The 19189-nt window shown below is 43.2% G+C and overlaps 1 protein-coding gene across 1 annotated transcript; it reads left to right on the top strand.

Annotated features, from left to right (window-relative positions):
• The first annotated feature begins 914 nt into the window (after positions 1 to 914).
• Positions 915 to 18379, top strand: ZNF671 (zinc finger protein 671). Its single transcript, XM_014794392.2, has 4 exons — positions 915 to 1217; positions 11346 to 11472; positions 11999 to 12121; positions 12748 to 18379. The coding sequence occupies exons 1-4, from the start codon at positions 1185 to 1187 to the stop codon at positions 14004 to 14006; spliced, it is 1542 nt and encodes a 513-aa protein (XP_014649878.2). The 5' UTR covers positions 915 to 1184; the 3' UTR covers positions 14007 to 18379.
• Positions 18380 to 19189: the final 810 nt, after the last annotated feature.

Below are 19189 nucleotides of genomic sequence, written 5' to 3'. Positions count from 1 at the left end.
CACCTGTCACAGTTATTTCCCCAGAGCTATTTCCTCCACTCTTTTCAAATAACCATAGAATCATTATTAATAACTCTCAAGAATTTTTCCAGTGATAATCTCAACTCCCTGTGCAAACCTCTACCTATAATAACAGGTGAAATGGTAATCACTTCACAGCAAAGAGATGACCTGGTATCCCAAACATTTGTCTCAGGGTGCATATGACCCGTTTTGGACTTATACTCCGACTGTGACAATGACAGACACAATCCAGGCAAGAAATGGCATTCAAAAGGTCGCACTCCTTTTCTGACAGGTCTCAAATCTTAAAAGCAATTCTATGTATCTTGGGATATGGATAGGAAATATTATCTGGAAGAAAACAGTATTACTTGCTGGATTGAATACAATCACTGATTATACAGGAATGAGAAAAGTTTTCTGAGGAAATCTGTCCACTGGCTTCAAGGCAGCTCAACGTCCCTCTTTCTTCCACTCCGTGGCCCTGTCTGGATTTTTTTCTCTTGTCCCTAACCAGAACTGAAGTTCATAAAACTGATGCTGAAGCTTCAGTCTATATGTATTTAAAAAGCAACAAGGTAATAGTCATTAGCTCCCAGGTATGAGCGCACACAGAGACTTTATGGTGTGGTGTGTCATCTGAAATAATGTCTCCAAACATTTCTGTGATTGGTGCAGACTACACTCCAGGGAATCTGGGTTCGGGCCCTTTAAGAGGAACGAAGCCCCGCCTCGTATGTGGGGACTGGCCGTCCCATTTACCGACGCGCTCTTCCCGGCGTCACTCGCTCTTTTCCCCGGGAGCCCAGGCCGGGAAACACTCCTCTGGACAGCTGGCTCAGCGAGAACTACATTACCCAGAAACCTGTGCGCCCCGGCACGTCCAGTGAAGGCCCGGGAGGGGGGCGCTTCCGTGCGTGCGGAGGATATGGGAACGGGACTTCCGGCGTCCTCTCCGCAACAGACGTTTTGTAGGCTCTTGTGAGGTTCTGCGGCGCCTGGGGATTTGGAATGTTTGGTCGCGCCGGAGGGGGAGGAATAGGGAAAGCGCGTTTGGAGGCGTTGTCCCTACTGCACGGAGGCGAATCCGAGGCTTGGCCGGGGCGGGGCTTGGGTCGGCGGTGTCCGCGTCCTGGACTCAGACGCCCGCCTGTCCGGTCCTGCTCCGCCCGCAGAGTCCGATGGCGGCGGCCGCGCAGAGAGAGCCGGCTCAGGTCAGTGCCCGTGCTCCGCGCCCTCCCCGCCCTCGCCCAGCCCAGCCGTAGAGCCCCGAGTGCGGGCGCTGCTCACGTTTATCAGTCTAGATCCCTGTGTGCAGAACAGTGGGGAGTTTATGGTTGGGGTCCCATTTTTGAAAGCCAGTGTGATGACGTGGAGGGGAGTGTTAACAGGAAGAGGGACCGGCATAAGCAAAGGCATTCGAGGTGGGACTGAACCAGAAGCTTTCGAGAGATCCATGTCATATCAGCAGCACGGAGCAGAGTGTGAGGAGTTGTGCTTTCATTTTGAGGACTCTGGGGGCCATAAGAGTTTTGAATAGAAGAAAGGATTTATCTGAGTGGGAATTTTAAAAGGATCCCGAATTTTGCGCAGGGCCAAACAGATTAAGTTGGGGAGGGGAACATGAGGATGGATGCATGGAGACCAGTAAGGTGGCTCGATTGCAGTGGACTCCAGCAATATTTTGATGGTGAATGGACCAGAATAGTGCTAGGAGAGGGGGAAGAAGTGATTAGATTCTGGATAGAATTTTAAAAAAGAACCAACAGTATTTCCTGGTGCATCAGATGTGGCTGTGATTGATGATAAGGAGTGAAAAACCAAGGTTTTAGTTTTTGTTTTTTGTTTTTCATGGACATCTTGAAAATGGAAATCAGGAAGTCAACGTAGGGAAGAGGTTACAGGGGAATCCAGAAGTTGGACACGGTTGATTTTGAGATGTCTCAGTGCAGGTGTCCCATGGGCAGCTGGACTGGAAGGTCTGGGGTTCTGGAGAGGGGGCTGGAATGGAGATGTCTATGGGGTGAGGAGAGTGGTCCGGACTAAGTCAGGCCTAGAGAGCATTTTTAGGGGGAACAGTCTTAAGTACATTATTTTAAATGGTCCTGGATGAGAGAGGAGGGCTGTGGCTGGGAGGCAGGAGAAAAATGGTAGGCATTCCTGCGACGTCCCTCCAGAAACGGAGGGAAGAGGGAGAGGTCCTGGCATTTGAAAGGGTTCTGTCCAGTGTCTGCATGAGAAGCAGGCTGTAGAGTATGAGGAGCCAGGCCTAAGATGGCGACCGAAGTTGGGGTGCTGTCAAATTGCTACCATCTAATGACCTCACCCTCACTTTTGAGCAACCTGTTTTGAACAACACACACTGAAAAGCAACTCCGGTGCCAGGGGTGATTCCACTACATTCAGTCTTGCCAAAGTCCCAAAATACCTCAAATGCGTTATGATAAATTTTCCCAGTCTCCTTATGTTTTTGACTAAATAAATTTTCCAAGGACAGGCTTATTGGGGGCATCTTGCCTCACAGGAAGTTCATACCAAAGAATCCCTTTAATATAAGTTGTCTTGACACAGGAAATGTTTCTGCTCACACTCCCTGTGTATTATTTGATTTTAATGAGTGTAGAGGTGACAAAACCCTACCTCTACCTATCTTAGGTTTTCAGCTGGGACTCTTTAACAAAAAAACAGATTAACAAGAGAAAAACAGTTTATTAACGTGTGCTGCACACATCACAGAGGAGAAACCTAAATCAAAAGTAACTCAAAGTGGCGGCTTAGAATCCCAGCTTCTATAGCATCATCAACAAAGAACAATAAATTTGTAGAGAAATGACAGGATGAAGAAAAGCAGTTTTAGGCTTCCAAGGGCAGCAAATTGTGGGAATGTAAATATATAGGAGGAAACCAATGGAGTACGGTTTGTTTGCAGATTCCTTTGGTGCCAGTCTCTGGGCTAAGAATCTGTCTCCAGTAAGACAAGAATTGATATCGTGCCTTTAGGCAGAAAAGGGGAAGCTTTTTCTGTGTCTGCTGTTTTTTAATTGCCTTTAGCTCAAAATAATTTTTATGTCAAAGAGGCATATTTTGGGATGATATATTCTGGTATCCTTCGTGAGATACACAACAGCCAGGAAAAGTTCACGTTATCTAAATTCCTAGATTATTTTCACTTTGTATCCTCTATCAAATTGATTTTATGAGAGAATTAAGTGTTAAAGAGTCCATTATAGGTAGTGAATTGATTTTTCTGTACATTTAGACTGGTCCTAGATTTGTACCTTCGTTGGGGTATTTAAGACAATGTTCACTAAAATCATTTTCTGTAGGAGCCAATTCTCTCATGGAACCCTATTTGAGGAAGGCTGCTTAAGATTATGGTCACACCAATTCTAGTGTGAAGGGGTGGGTTTTCCAACACTTCCAAGCAATTTTACAACACCAGCTGGATGTCCTACAGTTCAACTCAATTCTGACACTGTTTGCCAGGAGATAGCATCAGATCCCACAGGTTAAGGGCTCAGTCCTGTAAGACTGCCCCTCCCCCTTTCAGATGCCAGTCACAACCCCATGTTGTGACCTGCCCTTCTGACAGACCGGCTGTAGATTGGAGGTTCCAGCGATCCCCTCCTTGGGTTCGATTAATTTGCTAGAGTGGCTCAGAACTCAGGGAAATGTTTTACTTACTAGATTAACAGTTTATTATAAAAGGATGTAACTCAGGAACAGCCATATGGAAGCTCTCATAGGACAAGGTATGGGGAAAGGGCGCAGACCTTGCATGCCTTGCAGGTGCACTGCTCTCCCTTCGTTCACCAACCTGGAAGCTCTCTGACCCCCTTCCTGGGTTCTTAGGGAGGCCTAATTACATGGGTGTGATTGATTAAATCATTGGCCATTGGTGACTGAGCTAAATGGGGGAGAGGGGCTGAAAGTTCCAACCCTCCAGTCAGACGGTTGGTTCTCCTGACAACCAGCTGTCATCCTTAGGTGCTTTCCCAAAGCCACCACTTTAACATAACAAAAGTCATCTTTATTGCTTTCATCACTTAGGCAATACCAAGAGTTTTAGGAGCTCTGTGCCAGAAGCAGGGACAAAGACCAAATATGTGTACAGTTGTGCATCGCTTAATGATGGGTATACGTTCTGAGAAATTCATCGTTAGGCAGTTTCATCATTGTGTGAACATCATAGAGTGTACTTAGAAAAACCTAGGTGGTATAGTCTACTACACGCCTAAGCTCTATGGCACTAATCTTACGGGACCTCTGTCGTATATGTGGTCCATTGTTGACCGAAATGTCGTTATATGGCACATGACTGTATTTCTTGTTATAAATCACATTATCACACTGTTCTACTAAATAAATATACATATATTCACAGAGAATTCAGAAAATTTGTGATCTATATTGTGGCTTCATTTTTCCCTTAGTGAATGTAAGTTTTTAAATGTTCAGCAGTGTAAAACCAAGATGAATGTGTATCTTCTGAATATTCTATTTTTAATATCATCTGTATGCTTATTCTTTGTTTTATTTGTCTCTCTCTTTTTTTGTGTGTGAGGAAGATCAGCCCTGAGCTAACATCTGTCACCAATCCTCCTTTTTTTTGCTGAGAAAGACTGGCCCTGGGCTAACATCCGTGCCCATCTTCCTCTACTTTATATGGGACGCTGCCACAGCATGGCCTGACAAGCAGTGCATCAGTGCGCGCCCAGGATCTGAACCCGGACCGCCAGCAGCAGAGCGTGTGCACTTAACTGCTGCACCACGGGACTGGCCCCTATTTGTCCCTTTCTGAGAGGATAGACAAGAGCGAGTAATTTATACATTTGTATCCACAGTTGTGTTCAGTTTTTTTGCTTTAAATATTTTACATATTTTAATTATAGAAGAGATTGTCAGGCTGTATTAAATGCATGGGCAAACTCCGTGCAGCCTATAATAAATGATCCTTAATTACAAAAATAGAGATAAGCTAAAAGGTATGGAATGAAATATGACATGAATACTAACCATAAGAGGGTTGGAGTAGTTATATTAATATAAGGAAACATCAACTTCAGGAAAAGTAATATTGTCAAAGATAATATAGTGACATTTTATAATATTAAACAAGTAATTTAATCAAGAAGATATAACTGCTAAGTGTATTTGTACCTAAGAACAGGCCTTCAAAATCCTTTCCTCTCAATAATTAATAGAATAGACAGAAAAAAATGTAAAGATGTAGAAGGCATGGCCAACATCATCAACTAACTTGATTCAGTAGATATGCATACAGCAGAATACACGTTCTTTTCAAGTATACTTGGTGAATGTTCCATTCACCAAGACAAACCAAATGCTGGTACATAAAATAAATTTGAGTCAGTTTTAAAATTGAAGTAATACAGATTATATTCTGTAAAGAAAACTAAATTAGAAATTTTAAAGTATCTTAGAAAATCCACAGACATTTAAATTTTTTAGAACACTTAAATTATCAAAGAGTAAAAGAAGAAATAAGGAAAACCAATAGAAGATAAACTAGAAGCATATTTTTGTGAAATAGGCAAGGGGAATTTACATGTAATCAACTAGCCCTGGTGATCTAGTAGTTAAGATTCCATGTTCCCACCTCCATGGCTCAAGTTTGTTTCCCCATCAGGGAACCACGCCACCCATCTGTTGCCACACTGTGGCAGCAGCATGTTGCTGTGATGCTGAAAACTATGCCATTGGTATTTTTAAATACCAGCCGGGTCCCATGGTAGACAGGTTTCAGTGGAGCTGACAGACTAGGAAGAAGAACCTGGCCACCCACTTCTGAAGAAATTGGCTATCAAAACTCTATGAGTGTCAGTGGAGCCTTGTCTGATATAGTGTCGGAAGGTGAGAGGATGGTGCAAAAAGGCTGGGCAGAGTTCCGCTCTGCTGTACATAGGCTCACTAGGAGTCCGAATCAATTCCACAGTACTAACAACAACAAATTTAAATGTATCACTAAAAAGCAAAATATATTACGTGGAAAACTGATAAATATATTTCTAGAATTGTAGGCTTCTATTCCATAAAGCTCATGGCAGGCAAAATTTAGAGTCAAGAAAGATTGAGAGGGAGGCCAGCCTTGTGGCGTAGTGGTTAAGTGCATGCACTCTGCTGCTGGTGGCCCGGGTTCCGATCCTGGGTGCGCACCAATGCACCACTTGTCAGGCCATGCTGTGGTGGCGTCCCATATAAAAAGTGGAGGAAGGTGGGCACAGATGTTAGCCCAGGGCCAGTCTTCCTCAGCAAAAAGAGAAGGATTGGCATGGATGTTAGCTCAGGGCTGATCTTCCTTGCCAAAAAAAAAAAAGAAAGAAAGATAGAGAGAGGATATCTCCAGTGTCTAAAAATGCCAAGGGATCAACACATAGGCCATACAAGGAAATAGTATTAATTAGAATAAGAAATAAGATTCCAACCTAAATGGCTAAAATAGGATCGGACAGTCAATGGAAGAGGAAATCCAGGTGGCTATTAGGCATATGAAAAAATATTCAAATATTTAAATTTTAGAAATACACACAAAATACACCTGTTTTTACAGAACACACAATGTAAAGAAAATTCTAAGGCATCTGAAAATTTTACTAGAACTAGCGTCATGAAGATAGACATAAATAGCACTAAGACAATAGTTAGCAAATAAAATTCAGCAATATGTAAAAAGAACGCCATGACCAAAACAGATTTATTTCAGTGATGCCAGGCTGGTTTAATATTAGAAAAATAAAGAACGTTATCCAGCATATTAACAGGCTAAAGAAGAAAAATCACTGGCTTAAGTGATTGTAGCAAAGTGCTATGTACAAGTTCTCTCTCTCTCTTTACATATATGTATAAATAACGTGTTTGGGAGGGTAGACAGACAGATATAGATGTAAATGAACTGTAGTCTATATGTCAACAGTACATAGAAAACAAAAATTGAATGATGAAATTTTACAAATCAACTCTACTATCGCATCAAAAAATAAAATGCTTAGGAATGAATATAATGAAATATGTGCACATTCTTTCATTATATTCATTCCTAAGCATTTTATTGAAAACTACAAAATTGTTTAAATATTACTGAAAACTTTGAAGTTTGGTTGAAATCTACAAAACACTGCTGCTGACAGAAATTAAAGATGACCTAGGGGCCTGCCCAGTGGTGCAGAGGCTAAGTGTGTGCGCTCCGCTTCAGCGGCCCGGGGTTCACAGGTTCGGATTCCGGGCGTGCACCGACGTGCCGCTTGTCAGGCATGCTGTGGCGGCGTCCCATATAAAGTAGAGGAAGATGGGCACGGATGTTAGCCCTCGGATGTTGGCCAATCGTCCTCAGCAAAAGGAGGAGGATTGGCAATGGATGTTAGCTCAGGGCTGGTCTTCGTAACAATAACAAAAAAAGATGACCTAAATAAACAGGGCGATCTTTTCCATAGAATTCGGTGGTTTCACTTTTCCTCCCTTCCAAGGATTTTGTACTCCCTTTGGTCTCCAGTATCAAGTGATGGTGCGCCACTGGAGACTGACCCTGGTGAACCTGAGTCAAGAGAATTCAGCCTGAGCTTCCATTGACCACACAGATCAACCTGGGACCAGTTTACCCGAGGACGGTTGGGCAGGGCAGGGTGGGTGAGGTTCTAGTTCCTGCCGGAGGTGAGCGCCTGGAACCCTCTGAATCAAGGGTGCAGGTCAAGAGAATGTGGATGGTCAGGAGTCACTTTCTGTCTTCCAAAGCGTGACAGATTTGAAGCACTGTTGGGAGAATGACCAGAGAATGGCATGTAATTCCCCAGGTAATAATTCCAATTATGTGCTGTGGATACTATTAATTCCCCATTTCAGAAATGAGGAAACTGAGGTGTGGAGAGGTGAGGCTTCCTGCCCAAGGCACCATAATCAGTAATGAGGTTACTAGCTGCAAACCCAGGTAAGCTTCTCCCTAGAGCTCAGGCCCTGAAGTCAGACACTAGACGCCATGTGGTAGATTCCATTGCCAGTTTGAAGCCAAACACCACATGATTGGTTCTAATCCAAGTTCAAAGTTTGTGGATTTGAAAGTAAGATATAGAAGAATTGTGCCACAAAGTTTGAAATGATGTCAACTCTATGCTGTACTTACTCTTGAGGAAAAATATTTCTTAAATTGTAAACCTTGAGTTATCTTGCCTAGAAGAATGTATCCCTAGTGCTTCAGACTACCTGAAATTTATATCATTTTTTATGTGTGATTTTTTTTCTTGAAATAATTTTAAGTGACAGAGATTGTACACACTGTGCCAACCTATAAAATTTTTAATCATTCCTGTCAGGGCTACCCGTAGGTCTGGGGTATGTGTATTTGAATTTTGACAGATACTGCCCTTAACTCTGCAAATAGGCAAGCTTGACTTATGTCCCCCAACATGGGTACATGAGAGGCCAGACTTGTGATGATGAGGACCGTGTATCCAGCACTAACTGTGCCTTGCAGTTTTAAGTGCTTTATGCAGAATTTCACCAAGATGTAGATACTTTTTCTGCCATTTTAATGAATGGACGTTTATGTTTGAGGAACATTTAAATAACTTCACAGAGGTTGAGGAGGTTTTATCTTCATTTTTTGTTTCATATCTCGGAGGTGAAAATGCTTGCGTGGGGTCCCAGATTAGGAGGGTGGAGGCCGGGATATATAGCCATGAACCTCCAAAAGAGCCAGGGCTGGTGCATCACGCTCAGGACGTGGGGCATCTACTGAAGACTGAGGAGGCAACGTGAGGCACAAGATGACGCTTGGGGGATCAACTGGCAGGCTCAGCACACAGTAGATGCTCGATAAATGATTCCTTTGCCTTCTACCTTCTGACCACCTGGGCTTCCCTTTTGCGCCTGGTGGTGACTACAGTACTCAGAAGGTTCTGCACCATGAGGTGGCAGCTCTCAGCCAGTGATGGCCCAGGAGGGGGGCCTTTCCTGGGAGCAGTTCACATTGGGGCAGGACTTTGAGTGTCTTCATGGTGGCCATCTTGGCTACTGCACTTTCACATCCCTCTGATATAAGACTAATATGCCCCTCTCTGGTGTGTTGGCTTCCAGGGGCGTGTGGTGCCCGCTGCACAGAGGCGGCTGGAGATGCAGCAGCAGCCGACTTCCGTTGCTCCCGTGCATTTCGCCCATCACCTCCAATGATGGTGGCCAAGCTGATGGCTGTACCTTCACCCTCCCCAATATGTGGGATTACATGTCTTTGCTTTCCTCTGTCTCTGAAATTGTGTCTGTAGGCTCTGAGGAGGCAGACTCGATCCAAGCCAGCAGTTATATGGAGAGGTTCCCTCATAGAACCCATAGCGATGAGGGGTGAAAGGCATCCCAGGCGTGTCCAGATGCTTGGAGGTGAGGCTGAGCTGTATCCCATGAACTGTAGATCTCTTTCCTTTCTGGTGGAGACAGCAGAGGGACAGGGTTCAAGCCTGAAATGGTGAGCTGAGGAGCGCGGCCTCTATCCTGAGGGTGGTGGGAGCCACAGGGAATGTGGAGCAGGGTCTCAGCAGGCTTGCTCTGGCTACAGAGTGAACAGACTGGGAAGGGGTGGGGGTGATGGTGGAGGCAGGTGTGGAAATTAAAGCAGCCCACCCAAATAAGAACAAGCAAAGGTTCTTTATTCAGACCCTGCTATAGCAAGGGAGTCAGGCGCCATCACTTGTGTTTGGCTGAGGCTCAAAGGCACGCAGGGGAGAGGGTAAGCTGATTGGCCCTAAATTGGAAGCAGGTGCAGGAGTTAGGGGACATGGTAGTTTTCACCGAGTCCTGACCTTTTTGGTCGGGTTGCTGCAGTGATTGTGGTTTGGCTTCCCATGCTGGTTGCTGCAGAGGTTATGGGTCAGAATTTTGTCTTTATGTCTGGGCACACCACAGGGAACCAGGGAGGAGGCTGCTCTAATAGTCCAAATGAGCATTGGTGGGCTGTGCCTGAGTGAGTGCTGTGAAGGTGGCAGGTGAGGTTGTATTCTCAGTCTTACTTTACTAGGGCTGATTTTATTTTCTGAAGTGGATTGTGACAGAGGGAAGGAAGGGAGTCAGAGATGACCCGACGTTTTGCACCTTGCAGTAGTTATCAACTGAAATGGGGAGGTTGGTTGTAAAATTAATTTTCAGAGGATTAGGTGGAGATAAGAAGATTGTGACTGGTGAGGGAACAGGGACAGTGTGTGTATGATATGCAGAATAATGGCCTCACAAAGATAGCTGTGTGCTAATCCCTGGAACCTTTGGATGTGTTACCTCTCATAGCAAAAGGAACTTGATGTGTGTGATTGAATTAAGGATCTTAAGATGGACAGATTATCCAGTGAGCCCAGTGTAGTTGCAGGAGGATAGAGTCAAAGAAGGAGATTTGAGGAAGGAAACAGGTCCGAGTGATATGATTGCTAGCTTTGAGGATAGAAGAAGGGGCAAGGAGTCAAGGAATGCAGGGGATCTTCAGAAAACTGGCAAAGGTAAGGAAACAAATTCTTCTATAGAACTGCTAGAAGGAATACAATCCTGCTGACATCTTAATTTTAGCCTAGTGAAGCCTAATTTGGGCTTATGACTTCCAGAATTGTAAGATGATAAATGTTTGTTGATTTAAGCCACAAAGCTAGTAATAATTTGTTATAGTGGCAATAGGAAATTAATACAATGTGTAGCAGAGAAATGGAAGAGGGCTGAGGGTGCATAAAGTATGCATGTGGTTCTGGGCGCCTGTGATTGAGAAAAGGAAAAGGTGCAGATTGGGAGGCCTTCAAATCAGAAATGGGGGCTTTCCTTGGCAATTGGGGCCGTTGGAGGTTTGGGGCAAGATAGGAATCCTGATTGTATTGCCAAGTGTTCTCTCCGCACTATGTGGGGAGTCCAGGGTGATGTCTATGGTGTGGGCCAGAAGAGTGGTAGAAGGGAGCCAAAGATGTGGTCCAAGGAGTAATGTGCATGAGAGGAGGGAGTGGGAACTGATGGTCCTAAGGCCCTGTTACTGGAGGCTTAAGTGAGAAGAGTGAGCCCAGGTTTATTCTAGGCAGCATGATCTGGTGTACCCCAGGGGAGATGACTATCAGGAGAGGAGGTAGGCCTTGGTGTGCCAGGCTCAGAGCTTAAATGGCATCTGTCTCCCAACCTGCTTGTTGTTGCTATGGGCTGACACAGTGATCACTGGGGTAATCAGGAGAAAGCAAGGACCAATGGTACTAGTGCCTGGTATCTCCTCTGACTTGGGACCTGGGGAAGTGGGTGAGCAGGATGTTGTTGTGGGTGGATAGTGTGGGCATACTCAGTCAAGAGACTTTTCCTGGACCTTGCTAGCCATGTCATTGCAGGGCTGTGTGATTTCTGAGGATGTGTTTGTGTACTTCTCCTGGGAAGAATGGATTCTCCTTGATGATGCTCAGAGACTCCTGTACCGGGATGTGATGCTGGAGAACTTTGCACTTTTAACCTCACTGGGTAAGGGCCTCACACCAGCCCATCACCTTTTTCCTTTTCCCCATAGACAGCTCTGTCCTTCATGGGCACAGCACTGTCAGTTCATGGGCACTGCCATGATCCTTGCCAGGTTTCCTGGAGTAGGTGCCGTGGGTGCCAGGGCTAAGCTGTATGGAGGGTCCTCGCCTCTTACCGAGCAGTCCTGAAGCCACGTTGCTGAGGGCTTGAGGGTCACAAGATGTGGTTTGCCCAATGGATCCTGTTAATCCTGCTCATTTTCTGGGCTGGTGAATCTGTCCAGAATTATGGCACCTCTGTGCCCAAGGTTCTGTCCCCTTCCTCCAGGTGACATTTTCTGGGACTCAGTTATACCAAGAGTTATAGGCACTCACATAACCACTACTTGTGAGGACCTTTGGACTGTTGCTACAGAATCTTCCTTCAAGGTTCTTGTTTGTAATTTTTTTTGTTTTTTACTTGTGGTCAGTCATAGGGTGGGTTGCTCTGCACCAGTACTGACTGCTCACCTGTCCTGTGTTTCCGTTAGGAATCGCATCCTCCAGATCACACTTAGTTACACAACTGGAGCAGGGGGAAGAGCCCTGGATGCCTGACCAGGTGGCTGTGACTCCAGCCACAGAAAGAGAGGCTCAAAAGGGACCTGGACCTGGTAAGTGCACACCAGGGAAGGGTATGATGTCAGGGTTGGGTTCAAAACCAGCAATATTGACTCTTCACACCAGTGTTTGGTTTCAAGGCTGGTGGCCACACACTGTTTCTGCCTATCCTTCCCCATTCTTGACACTAAGCCTTATTTCCAGTCTGAATTCTAGCCCCTTGCCATCTCCCATCTCTCTGGTATCTACCTTGCACCTATTATTCCTCTCCACTACTCAGTCTACGTTGTTCTGCAACATTAGCCTACACTTAATGAGTTGTGAGATGGGCATATATCATTAAATAGTCCTTGAACACCAGCTACTCACTTTTAATTGGATTTTTCTGGGCCTGGACATGCCGTTCTGCATAGCATTCACCTGTTGCAATAGCCAAGGTTCTACTGGAAGCTGTTTAACTGTATTCCATCCTCACGTCCTTGCCTTCAGGAGGATGCCTCTCCCATTCTGTGACTTTCGGAAGCCCGGTACGCATAGCAACCCCTTCCTCAACCTGACCTGCCTCTCTTGTCCCGGACAAGTCCCATGGACTTATCCCTGGCTGTGTCAGACATTTACGAAGAGTTTTCCCCCTCCACCAAAGTCAACATGCACCTCATCAGTACTTCTCTGCTTTCAGGTTGTTGGTGTGGAGTGGAGAATGAGGATGCATCCTCTGAGCAGAGTGTTTCTTTAGAACGAGTGTCACAAGTGAGGACGCCTATGGTAGTTCTAAAGACCCACCCGTGTGACATGTCTGGCCCAATGTTGAAAGACATCTTACATCTGACTGAATACCAGCAGGGAGAAGCCAAGGAGAAACCACACACGTGTGGGGCATGTGGGAAGCAATTCTGCTTCAGTGCAAACCTTCACCAGCACCAGAAGCAGCACAGTGGAGAGAAACCCTTCAGAAGGGACAAGGGCAGGGACCCTGTGAAAAGCTGCAGAATCTGTGTGTCAGAGAATCCCGACACCTATGTTGAGGGCGGAATGTACTTTCCAGCTACCTCTGGCCTTCTTCAGCACCAGGTCCACCACATCAGGATGAAGCCCCATAAGAGCACTGAGCTTGGGGGAGCCCTTCACATGGGACAGAGGCATCACAAGTGCAACGAATGTGGGAAAGTGTTCACCCGCAAAGACACTCTTACTCGGCATCAAAGAATCCACACTGGAGAAAGGCCTTATGAGTGCAGCCAATGTGGGAAATTGTTTAGCCAAAGCTGTGACCTTTTTAAACACCACACAATCCACACTGGAGAAAGGCCTTATGAGTGCAGCGAATGTGGGAAATTCTTTAGACAAATCTCTGGCCTTATTGAACACAGGCGAGTTCACACAGGTGAAAGGCTCTATCAATGCAGTAATTGTGGAAAATTCTTTAGCAGTAAGTCTAACCTCATTAGACACCAGGAGGTTCACACAGGAGCAAGGCCTTATGTGTGCAGTGAGTGTGGGAAAGAGTTCAACCGCAAACACACACTTGTCCTGCACCAGAGAACTCACACTGGAGAAAAGCCTTATGAGTGCAGTGAATGTGGGAAAGCCTTTAGCCAGAGCTCCCACCTTAATGTACATTGGAGAATCCATAGCAGTGACTATGAGTGCAGCAGATGTGGGAAAGCCTTTAGCTGCATCTCTAAACTCATTCAGCACCAAAAAGTTCACTCTGGAGAAAAGCCTTATGAGTGCAGCAAATGTGGGAAAGCCTTTACCCAAAGGCCAAATCTTATCCGGCACTGGAAAGTGCATACTGGAGAACAGCCTTATGTGTGCAGTGATTGTGGGAAAGAGTTCAACCGCAAACACACACTTGTTCTCCACCAGAAGATTCACACTGGAGAAAAGCCTTCAGACTACAGGCAATGTGGGAAATCCTTTAGCCAACGCTCCTAACTTACTGTGCATTTGAGAATTCCTAGCAGTGACTTTGAATGCAGCAGACATAGGAAAGCCTTTATGTAAAGACCAAACCTTATTCAGCACTGGAAAGTCCACACTGGACAAAGGCCTTAGCAGTACAGAGAATGTGCTGTCTCCTTGTTCAACCTAACACCTCTCCCCAGAGGGAAGCTCTGAGAGTAGGCATTTTGAGGGAGCCATCGTTCAGAAATGGAACCTGATACTTAGGAACCCTGGGGAGGTTCCCTATTTGGGCCCAGTGTGTGAGGTGCTTTCAGGAACTGTGTTGCACATTCTAAACTGCCAGGTGCGTTTGCCAGTGGTGGAAGCCATCTTGCTGTTACCATCTGGCAAAATCCCACAGCGTATGTCAGTCCAGAGATGAAGCATGTCCATTTGTGAATAACGATCCTAAGGGTCTTCTGCTCAGATGTCTCTCTGAGTCCCAATGCTGGATTGCCCTGTCTTTCTCTAGCTGTAGCCTATGCTTTGCATTTAAATAAAAGCCCTAAAGGAGAGTGCTCTTGGAGGCTTACAAGTCCAAAGATATGTGTGATGTCTTTGTAGGTGTAGTTACAGATAATAGAAATCAATGTATATAGAAAGGTGTACTTGTGTATATATCCTCTCCCTCTCTCTGTCTTTGAAAGAACCTAACAGTCAGTGACTTAGCAGTAGAAAAGAGCACAACTAGTGCTCAATTGTTTATTTACAAATACCATTCTCCAATAAAAGGAACCAGAGCCTGTCCAGGCTGTGACAGGAAAAGTGCAACATGTGCCTGACAATATTCTTGCCTTCAGAAACGGAATTCTCAATAATATTGACACACACAAAAAAGCAGAGAGGCTACAGCTTTAAGGACACTGTCCAAATCTGGGACAATTTTAAAATGTCCAGGTTTCCTTCTTGCAGTCCACAACTAGAAAATAAAGTGAAATGTATGGTGCAGTTCAGGAAGTCTCCAAGACTGCTCTCAGGTTCAGTACTTCACTAGAAGACTGCACAGAACTCAGCAAAGCTGTTATGTTCGTGATTACAGTGTATGACGGCAAAAGATTCAGATTAAAATCATCAACAGAGAAAGGCCCATAAGGTAGAGTCTATGAGAGACCAGGCACTGACTCTCCAGTTGTCTCCAATGGAGTCATGTGGACAGCACTGATATCCCTCAGTAACTGTGTGATGATACATGTGGAGTATTGCCAACCAGGAAAGCTCACCGAGCCTTGGTGTCCAGAGTTTTCATTGAGGATCATGCAGATGTGTCTGACCACCATGTAGCTGACCTTAGTCTCCAGCTCCTCCAGAGGTAGAGCTGATAACGTGTGGGCATAGGCACCACCCACGTGATCATAGGATCCAGGAGCTCCGCGTGTTTCCAAACTCGGCCTTAAGGGAAAAGAGGCTACCTGCTTGTGAATACGATGACTACCTTCTTGCGTTCCCCTAGTAGCATATTTCTGCATAAACCATTTTCATTTTATTAGGAAACACTTCTGGGCACTGCCTGCCTTATTAGAGTGTTTCTCTAACGTCACCTGACTCATGGGGATAATGTCAGGTCTCAGGATTATCTTATGTTCTTCAGTATTAGGGAAAGTCTCCATTAAATCTCAATAGCCAGCTAGTAATTGTATCTCAAACAGAAATTTTCTGGTCTAACATCCCAGTGGTAGCCCCTTGGTGGTGGTCACAGGCTTTTGCCATAAGCCCCAATCTGGATTCCACATGAGGCTATTGTAGAGAGAATTGTAGAGCTATTGGATGCCACCAGCACTCCAGCTTTTAACATGTCATTAAAGAAGTAATCTCTGTCCACCAGGTATCTATACTGTTCCATATTCACAACCTATGTGGGTTCAGGCAATATTACTGGTTTTCATTTGGCATGTCCAATCTATATTGGCTGAAGGGCAAATTTACATGCTTCCATTTTACAATATCAGATAAAAGAAGGTAGGAGTCATTTTTCCCGTATGGATATTCTGTTGTCCCAGCACCAATTATTGAAGAAAATGTCCTTTACCCACTGCACTTCAGTGTCATCTTTTTTACAAATCAAATGACCGTATAGGTGTTGATCTGTATTGGGACGCTATTCTATTCTCTTGCTCTATTTGCCTTTGTGCTGCAACTTCGATCTTAATTTATGTGGTCTTACAATGACATGGTGTGACCTGGTTGTGAATCAGCTTCCTGATTTTTTCCTCTTCAGAATTGTCTTGAAAATTTTGGGCCCTTTGATGCCCCTATAATTTTACAATCAGTTTGTCAATTCTCTCTCTCTCACACACACAACTTGCTGGGTTTTCCTTGGCATTGCATTGAATTTATAAAGCAATTTGGGGAGTATTTGAAACCAGCATGAAACGTATATATTATTACATTTTGAAGTGTTTTTTCAAAATTTTTTTCCTCCATCTTTATTGAGGTGTATCATTAAGTTGTGTTTTAAAAATTATAAATTTCCTTGTGAAATTTTTGAACAGATTTATAGATATGTAAATTTTAGGTGAATAATCACTCTGACACACTCCTCACCTGCATCCATGTCCCGACCTGGAAGGAACACTTTACAATGGATGAATGTGATATTGTGGTTTATAAGAAATACATATTTGGTCATTCAGATGTGAGCCATTCTAGCAAATTAATCAAACCCAAGGAGGGGGTCATGGGAAACATCTGTAGCCAGTTGGACAGAAGTGCTGGTAACAACCTGGGCTTGTGACTGACGTCTGAAGGGGGGGGCAGTTTTGTGGGACTGAACCCTTAACCTGTGGAATCTGTTGCTATCTCCAGGTAGGTGGTGTCAGAATTGAGGTGAATTTTGAGACAGCGAGCTAGTTTCCAGAAAATTGCGTGGATGTGTTGGAAAATTCCTCCCCATGTTGAAATTGATACCAGAACTATTAATGAGTATCTTCGTTCATTTTCAAATATTCACTATCTCTCTTAACTCACCTCTGATTGACTTCCTGTTGAGTGAATTTCCCCTCCCCATTATCTTGGTGGAACTTTACTAATTATCAGTGACCATAGGGTGTCAGTGGTCATCGAGGGTGGGATATCACCGGTTATCACCAGCCCAGTAGTTTGTTTACCGAGAGTGAGGTATCTCTTTTGTACTTTGGTGTTAACTGCTCTCTTTATTTCATTTTGCTTACTGAATTGCAAAATGAAAACAGGAATTATTGACTTAATTAATCCTGAATTGAACCATCATTGTGAAAAATATGAAAAAAAAAGTTCTCAAAAAACCTACTGTGTAAAGACGTGACTTGTAAAACAAGATTAGAAAAGATATATAAAATTTTATGTATTTGGCACTGTGGATGGTTTTTCCACCCTACTTTACATTTGCAGGCCACACTTTGAAACTCCAAATTGCAAGTCATGCTTGACTAATTATTGTTTTTACTAAAAAAAGATGATATAAATTTTGTATAAGTGTGAATCGGCCATAAACTAATATTTAATCAGAAGGCTAAGTGCATATTTGGGAAATTCAATGTCATTTTCAATTAGTTTTGCATTTTTCTGGTGTTTGTGAGAAAAATATTTTATAATTTATGGCTTCTTTTCTCTAAGAATTGCCTGTTCAGAAACATTGCCAAAAAAGTACTCAGATTATCATCTCTTATTTTATGTTCTATGAACTTAAATGTTTTATTTTTTTATGTGTCTTTCATTTTTAAGTAATTTTTAATTTTTATGAATGCATATATTAAAAAAGTGTTGTGCTCTCTGGTTTGGTTCATGCTTAGTAATATTTTGCTAAGATAAAATTATGAAGACATACTGCAATATTTTTATCTAAGAGTTTTGTCATTCTTTATGTCTAGTACTTATTTATTTTTCTCTAAGATTAAAGCTAGAAATGTTTGCTATGAGTTTTTAACTAAATCTCCAATATTTCAATATTTAGTAATTTATGTTAAACTATTTCTCCCAACAAATTCATCATCTACTTTTATTATATATGAGCTCCTATAAACTTCTCCTAGGGATCTAACAGCAAACATGGATTGTTTCAGGCTCCTTGTTCTATTCTTTTTTTGTTTTCACCAATAACAATATGTGGTAATAATATTTTATATATTGTAATGCAATTATTTTCATCAAACTGATTTGTTAGTTAACTTATTTAAAAGTTTGTGTACTTTTGTTACTAGTACAGGAACTTCAGAAATGTTTATATTTGTATTGGAACTTTATTCAATAAGATACTTTTGTGAATTGTTATTATAAATGGAAAACTTCTCCTCTAAGACAATTTTCTGTTATTATTTAAAATGGATTTTATGAATTAAATGAGATTTTTAGTTTTTTTAGCATTTTCCTCATACTTCTTAATTTTAATATTGCACCATTTTACTTGTGTTTTATTTATATATTTTTCCTTATAGATTTAAGGAGGATGTTACTTATGAATAGGGAAAATTTTGACTACCTGGCATATGTGATGATTATAAACTACATAATTGATTCTGATAATATTTCATGTGGGGGACTGGCCCAGTGGCATAGTGGTTAAGTGCTCAGGCTCTGCTTCTGTGGCCTGGGGTTCTCGGGTTCAGATGCAAGGTGTGGACCTACACACCACTCATCAAGCCATGCTGTGGTCGTGTCACATATACAAAATAGAGAAAGATGCCACAGTTTTTGGCTCAGGGCTAATCTTTGTTAGCAAAAAGAGGAAAATTGGCAACAGATGTTAGCTCAGGGCCAATATTCCTCAGCAAAAACAAAGAAAAGAATAAAACAAAGTTAAAAAAAAGATTTCCTGTGGTTCTATAGTGTTTCTCAAGTGTGCAACAATTTTAGTTCTCAATCATGGAAATTTAAATACATCTTACAGCTATTATTTCTGCACTGCTGAGGGGACTCTGCTCAGAAGATGAAGACTCGATAAGGGAATGTCCAGCGTGGTAGTTTTCTTCCTTCTCAATTTGAAAAAGCCCCCATATTTTACCATCCAATACTGATTAATCAGTGAATTTTGGGAAGAAAAAAATGTTCTTCACATGGAAATGTTCCCTAAAATGTTGGTGAAATTTTTTTTCTTTTGTATTTTTCCACCTTTATCCATCATGAAAAATATTTTTATATGGCCATACACAGATCTCATCCAAAATCAACTCTGTGTGTTTGTCCAGAGTCGTCTTAATGTG

This window comes from Ceratotherium simum, chromosome 33, assembly GCF_057802395.1.
Source record: "Ceratotherium simum simum isolate JZ-2026a chromosome 33, ASM5780239v1, whole genome shotgun sequence".
In the NCBI taxonomy this organism is placed as follows: Eukaryota; Metazoa; Chordata; class Mammalia; order Perissodactyla; family Rhinocerotidae; genus Ceratotherium; species Ceratotherium simum.
Note: the sequence above shows the minus strand (reverse complement) of the source record. Positions and strands in the feature narration are given on the sequence as shown.